The 7,531-nt window shown below is 40.9% G+C and overlaps 1 protein-coding gene across 1 annotated transcript; it reads right to left on the bottom strand.

The window, feature by feature from the left end:
• Nucleotides 1–322: 322 nt before the first annotated feature.
• LOC136875963 (ankyrin repeat and protein kinase domain-containing protein 1-like) lies at nucleotides 323–2,065 on the bottom strand. The gene has a single exon (XM_067149577.2). The coding sequence runs from the start codon at nucleotides 1,871–1,873 to the stop codon at nucleotides 419–421; it is 1,455 nt and encodes a 484-aa protein (XP_067005678.2). The 5' UTR covers nucleotides 1,874–2,065; the 3' UTR covers nucleotides 323–418.
• Nucleotides 2,066–7,531: the final 5,466 nt, after the last annotated feature.

The following is a 7,531-nucleotide window of genomic DNA, read 5'->3' on the forward strand; positions in this document are numbered from 1 at the left end:
TGCTTCCCAGCTTCATTAGGAGGGGAGGCTTCAATGAAAATGAAAATCCTCAGCCTGTTTCCAGTCATTCGAGCAGGTCAGGAATGGAAGGAATGAAGCCCCCATCTAGCGGCAAGGATAGGAATTGTGCCGGCTGCCGAAGCCTGTTGCACTCCTCTGGGTCAATGATTAATGAATGACAGATGAAATGAAATGATACTGGAGAGTGTTGCTAGAATTAAATATGACAAAGAAAACCGGAGTACCCATAGAAAAACCTGTCCTGCCTCTGCTTTGTCCAGCACAAATCTCACATGGAGTAACAGGGATTTGGATCATGGAACCCAGCGGCGAGAGGCCGGCGTGCTGCCGCCTGAGCCACGGAGGCTCTACGGGAGGCTTCAATACTCGTTGTGATTTCTATAAGCATCAGGAACATTTAATACTTCCAAGTGGTTACATCTCCCTGAGCCAAGTAGTGTGTAAGGTACAGCCTAATGTCCTGACCACAGGCCATATCCAATGGAGTTTGACCAAGCTTATCTCTGCTCAGTAGATTTGCTCCCAAAGTCTCTGTCAGATACTTCACAATGTCTAATCTGCTACTCATTGCAGCACAGTGTAGCAGAGTCCACCCCCCTTGGTCCTGCACGTTAATATTCGCCCCTCCTTCCTCTGCCAGGTATCTCACAATCCTCAGCCGGCCTCGAATGACGCAGGAGTGTAGTGGGGTCTGCTGACAGCGGTCTCTCTGGTCTGGGTAGGCACCTGCAGTCTCCACAAGGTACTTGACTACATCAAGGTGATCATTGCTACATGCATAGTGCAATGGAGTCCACCCATCTTGATCCACAGCATCCACCTGTGCAGCCTGTTCCTTGCACAGATAGCGCACTACTTCTAACTGTCCTGTACTTGCAGCATGATGAAGTGGAGTCCACTTGTAGCTGTCTTGAACATTAACATCACTGGCTCTCTGTATAGCCAAAGACTGAGATTTCTGAAGAACAAGATTCACAGCAGTCTTACATTTATTCTCTATGAGGTTCTCTGGGTTGTGCCCATTTTTCATCCAAGTGACTGGATACTGCCCACTGAGGAGGTATCTGACCATGTCCACGTGATTTGTCCGTGCAGCATAATGGACGGGCATCCATCCTTTACCATCTCGAATATGGAGTTTTACCCCAGCTTTTAGAAGATATTCCACTATTACCACTTGTCCATATTCTGCTGCCAAGTGGATCATCTGACGTTTGTTGCAATCTAGGACGATGTTGACCTTTATTCCAGATCTGACCAGAAAGTTGAGAAATTTGTGATAACCTCCCTTCGTAGCATCACAGAGTGCAGGAATAATGTATGTCATATTCTTTAACTGCATTTTAGTGAAGATAAGATCTTTTGTACATCCTCCATGCTCTAGGATGAGCCCTACAATGTTCCAAGCTTGTGTTGCATCTGCATATCTCAGTGGTGTCCAGTGGAACACAGCATCTGCAATAGTAATATTAGCCCCATGAGAAAGCAGCAGCATAGAAATTTGTTTACATTTCTCAATCACCTCAGGGGCACTGTCATGCATGATTGCAACCAAATGGATAGGGGTTCTTCCACCAGCATCAAGTGAGTTGACATTCACAGTATTTATCAGTCTCTCTACTGCCTTGACATCTCTGTTTAACACTGCTTCATGTAAGGAACAGTTTCTTGCTAGAATCTGATCAAACATGGCTCGAATCACACTGTAATCAGAGGTAAAAAATTTTTTCCTTATTAGATCTTGATTTTGACTGTAGTTTTCAGCAAACCATTTAGCAGAGAAGTACTCAAGGAATGTTCTGTGTATGAAGTGCGGTTTGCCATTAGTTACTGAATCTATGATACCAGTCATCTCTGTGCCAGACTGGAACCCTTCAAGACAAGTTTTTGCCCTTAGGAGGATGTCTTTGTCATGCAAGGCACCTAGGTCTTGTTGTGACAATAACTCCACCAAAGCTACAGCCTTATGGTTTTCATCTGTCTTTAGCCAACACAGTTCATTATCTCTTCTTACCGCTGGTTTTGTTAGGTCATCACCTTTCTTCTCTCGGAAGTATATTTCAAATTTCTTCCTAAAGAAACCATCATACAGTTGAAGTATGTCTAATTGCTCTGGAAGTTTAACGCACCCTGCCATCAGACTTTCTTTCAAATGCTGTTCATATACTTCAGAAATGATCATTGTTTGAAGTGGAATGGCAGAAAATCTTTTTTCACTGTCATTAAGAGTGATGGCTATCCTCTCTAACAATTCACTAATGACATCGCTCATCAGATCAGAATCACAGCCACGTTTCATCCACACTTTCCTGAGGAATTGTTTCTGTTCTTCCTCTGAAAAGGGTGTGAGTCCAAAGGCTAGTGATGATGTTATCATCTCCAGTTTGTTTATACATGTTGTTCGAGATGTTATCCAGATCTTGTCAATCTTTGTCAGTAATAATAATTCTATTATCTTCAAACACACGTTTTCATAATATGGACATATTTCATCAAAACCATCAAAGAACACAACCATTTTCCCTGTTGTGAAGATACTTAACTGAAATAGCTTTTCTTCCAAAACACCACGATGTATCCGAGCACTTGTGAGCAAAAACTGCACTACCTCATCTTGGCTAAGAGTTGAGCTGTCAAGATTCTCCATGAGTTCAGTGTAGCTATTGAAATTAATATGTATGACCCATGTTGAGGGACTTGCCATTTTGGTTTGTTTGGCTATGTACTTAACAAGAGTTGATTTACCCATACCGGGTTCAGCAGTGACCACAGCTGTACGACCTGGGAGATCCCATACTGTTTTGGGCTTGAACAAGCTTGTTTTAGTATCATCTATGTACTGATGTAGAATCTCAGTATTGCCATTCACCTGTTTCACTTTGAATATATTTCCCTCTTTATGTAACCAATGACATGTTGATGACTCTTTACTTAGTTCATGAAAGTCCTTGTCACCTCCATTTTTATCTAGAACAACAAAGCGACATTCATCAGAAATGCTGTTGTAGGTGCACACTCTCTGTTTTGGTGAGATAGCCTGTTGTAATTCCTCCACTGTTACTCCACTCACAGCAAACCTAGCTGATAACTCCTTCACAGTCTGAATGTCTGAAGAGATATGGTCTTTCCGCTCCAGCATACGAGGTATGTAGTTAATTATTGGCATGGGCAGATCCTCGCCAATGATGATCCTTTCCCCTTGGGCAAGTTTGATCAAGATATCTTCAGTAACCATTTCTTTCAGTTCCTGATATGAGCCTACCAGTTCTCCTAATGGCACATTATATCCTTGAAACCTTATACTTTTCTTCAGAATTTGTTCTTGAGATTTAACATTCAAATCTAGTAGATTTATTTTGTCATTGAAGATATCAATATGAATGTGTTGGAAAGCATTTGTTTGTAGAAGATCCTCTCTTGTGATGACAATAAGCTTTTTGTGAGGATGATCAACAAGGATCTTTGCAATCTCCTGAAAGAAACTTTCAGCATCCTCATTGTCACATACATCTTCGAGAATGAGCACGTTAGCCCAACGGGTATGCCAAGTGCAGAGCACAACATCTCTCTGTGCAAGTGCCGAGCCCCAGTTCATGAAAATGAAACTGTCTCTGGGCTCACTGCACAGAGAATGATACACTTTACAACACGTGAGTATGGTAGACTCGCCTTTTGTCACAATGTGCACCACAGGAGTGTTTGTTATGAAAGACTTCATATCTACAATTATGTCATCTCGGAACTTAATTTTCAACTGTTTGATTGCAATGATTTTTGCTTTACTTAGATTATATGGCTCCTCTTTATGTGATATTATAACATCTGTCCAGAATTTTGTTTTCTCAGTTAAATAGAAATTTCCATTGTTCCACCATTCTTCAAAGTCACGCAGTAATTTCTCATATATCATATGGGTGCCTTCGACTGATGTTTGAAAATATTTCTCAATTTCAGCTTTAATTATACTATCTAGTCCGCTTTGACTAGACTGATGATGATAAAGTTTTAGTTTCTTGAGGAAGTCAGGAAATGTTGACATATCCCCAATCTCAGAAATATCTTTTAACAGTTTCTTTACCTCATTTCTTGTTGGGTTTTGTCTCAGCTTACTCAGCAGTTTGGGATGCATTTCAAAGGAATCCAGCTTGTCTTTGATAATGTCAGGTGCATCTCTGTCAGGTACTTGCTCAAGGAGAGTGTCAAGTTCTTGTAAAAGTGAGGTACATATTTTTACTGTTTGTGGTAGCTGAAAAACATCTGGATCTTTTTCCTCTGTGAAGATATGACTGATGCCATCAGTACTGGTGCTGAGGAACCCTTCAGTCTGTTTACCATCGATCACATTCTCGCTAAGCTGACCCCTTGATTGTTTGTGTTGAACTATGATTGCATTGGTATACAAGATGAACTCGCTCTCCTGAAGGTTACCACTGAAGATGGTGGGATTCTCTTTGATGCTATATTGGACACATATCTCATCACGATAGGACAGAAAGTATTTGATGAGACTGAAATCACCGGTGAGACACAGAAACTCATTGCGGGATATGCTTTTCTTGTTGCCTGTCTTGTGTTTCAGTTGGATGAAGTATGTTCTCGTTTCACCTGTCAGCTCATCCCTGTACTTGAGTACAATGTCATCGAAGGCCCCAGTGTCTTTGAGGTTGGACGCCAAGTAGAAGAATCCAGAGTTCACACATCGTAAGAACACCAGAAAGGACATCTTAATTTCATAAAATTGTCCTTGAATTCCACATGCACCTATACGTTTTGTGTAGTGGTGTTCGCCATCAGAATTTGAACTGAAAGATCTGAAACAAACCAAATAATTATGTGTACACGTAGTTATTAAGCAGAGATGACAACATTAAAATATATACATTGTAGTTCTTTAGGTTGAAAATTCCCACCTTATGCATTAACAGAACATATGGTTGTAAGACTAAGATTGATAAATGTGCCCTTGATCTTGAGGTAAGGTATCTTCCAACAGTAAGTGCAGAAATATCTGCCTTCTAGAAGGCATCTACCCTGACAAGCCACAACTATAAAAGTCTGATTCTACTGCGGAGCCACAATGAAATATATGCCTACCTTGGGCATATTATGAGGAATGAGACGTACAACCTACTAAAATTGATCATGTAGGGTAAAACTGATGGACGCAGAGGTTGCAGTCGAAGGAAATACTCTTGGCTGAGGAGCTTACGGGATTGGACAGAACTAGATTCAAGTAGACTGAAGAGGACAGATGAACATCTTGCACACTTCGCAGTCATTGAACCTTCAGTAATGGAGAAGACACTACAAGAGGAAGATTGCATTTCAAGCAAGCATTGAAAGCTAATTATTGATTCTGAATGGCCTGCAGTGGACAACTAGTGCACACTGAACAGTTGTGCTGGCCATAGTGCCAGAGCTGCAGTTCAGATCACTGCCAATATTTGGCATGCATACCTACTGGTTCCAGCCTTTACTTATATAAAGAAACTAGCAAGATACCCGTGTTTCGCTACTGTTTAAAATTGAAAGTTATTCTTCAAAATTTTACATTTTGGAGAGAGTACTGTTGACTGAACCTGTAAAATACACCTTTAGTTTGTACGTCAAACGTTTTGGAGGAACGATTATTAATGTTGTACCGGGCAGTACACCTGAGCGCCGCTAATTCAAACTTTGCGCCAGTTGAAACTCCTCTGCTGGAGGAAGTCTGAACTTTATCTACGGTATTAATTTTCAAGTTTCTCAGAAGATGTCACTACTTGGAAATTTTGAAGTTTCTGAACTGGGTCGTTTTTCGACGTATTTTTGTTTTTCCTGTAGTAAGAAGTGTGAACATTCTCTTCTAGAGGACACTACTGAAGAACTACAATGGTGCACCCTAGTGCGAAGTGAAAGAACTATGTTTTTGGAGAAATTTTGAATTCATAAGTTTGTTCTTTGTTAAATTTCTTTCAGTCATTGTTTAAGTTGGCAATATTAACCCTTTCTTTCCCCTTGTTTTGAATTTAGCCAATCCCAAATTTCTTGAGTTAATTTTCCACCAATTATGTGTTTCTTCTTCATATTGTGTAGGGGTTTTCTTGGTTATCCAATAAAATGATTGTGGGCGGGTGTTTTCATTCCTGAAACGCCTCGAACTTTCCACGAGAGTATATAAACTGCTGATTTTCGGGTCTCTGCGCCACTTCAGTACCAGCTTTCAAAGTGTAAAGTACATAGCAGGGGGCGGGAAGCGCCTCTTTCTTCGGGCAGCAGTTCAACAACAAGGTAATGGCCGTTTAATAACTTCTTTTCTTGCTAGCTCAGCAGTTTAACTCTCGGGGCGGGTCCGAAGCGTTTCCACCATGTAACTTTTCCCTAAAATGTAAAGACTCTTAGCATCTATTCTCTTTTAAAGCTACATATTGAGATAGAGAGTGCTTAACCCTCTCGAGCTCCCACTCATATTGCTTTGAGGTGAACTTATTTTCTCAACCGTTTCTTCCAGTCTAGCGTAATGTAAATTGTCTTCTCATATAAGTCACCTCTTTAGTATGGGATTAGCCCTTGCATTAACGGCCTAGTGCCAAGTAGGTTTTAAACAAAATGTATTAGGAGTGCTGCTTCGCCTCCTTTCAAATTGGTATTGTCGAGGCCATGTAATATTTCTGTTTCTCTACTTGATAGGCCTCAGTAGGTTGGGTATTTTTACCCCAGTTTTCATGTCCTTGGAGGACAACTTGAATGTGGAGTTTGGTGTGGCCTTTGATAGGCTTAAATTTTGAGAGCGAGTTGCTCTTTCTTGAAAATTGAGTTGTTGTATGCCTCGAGGAGGCTTTACTGTGTAATTTGGAGCAAGTGCTCCTGGGCATGAATGGGGTTTTCTGCCCCTCTGTTAAAACTTATTTTGGAGTAAAGTTGGGCTAATTGCCCAAGAATTGTGAGTTTGGGGCTCGAAGCCCAAATCCTGTAAATACTGTAATTGTACTTTTGTTGCCTTGCTACTCTGTACCTGCCATGCATGTTATTTCTTGATTTTGAAAAGAAAATATAACCTTGTTAAATTTTAAATTAATTTTAATTTCGTAGCCTGAGACCTGTTCACCCCCGCACCTTCTTTCACCTCTGCTGTTCCACAGATACCTCGGAACAAGTGGTAGCAGAGCGTGGTTGAATGGGTCTCAATTTAGCCCCTTTTGACGGCTAAACATTGCTTTGATTACAACTCTAACTATTTTCTCACTTGCTGGAATTTTTACTTTTTTCTTTTTCAAAATTGTTCTGTCATCATGCCCGGCCCTCGCGATGTTCTCCATCTTAACTATTTGCGCAAGGAGGAGTTGATCTATGAATTAACTATTAGAAATGTGCAGTCTGGAGACACGGTTGCGGTAGACACAAATAAGCTTAGAGAGTCCCTTGATTTGCCCATTTCCATCCCCACGTTGGGAGAGAAAGAAATTGACGACTCTCTTTCCACGATCACTGACAATATTACTGAGCTAGCATCTGTAGTTAGTTTTTTTGA

This window comes from Anabrus simplex, chromosome 6 (assembly GCF_040414725.1).
Source record: "Anabrus simplex isolate iqAnaSimp1 chromosome 6, ASM4041472v1, whole genome shotgun sequence".
Lineage (NCBI taxonomy): Eukaryota > Metazoa > Arthropoda > Insecta > Orthoptera > Tettigoniidae > Anabrus > Anabrus simplex.

Coding starts and splice junctions, on each gene's coding strand:
- LOC136875963 (XM_067149577.2), bottom strand. CDS start 1,873: ATGACTGGTATCATAGATTCAGTAACTAATGGCAAACCGCACTTCATA.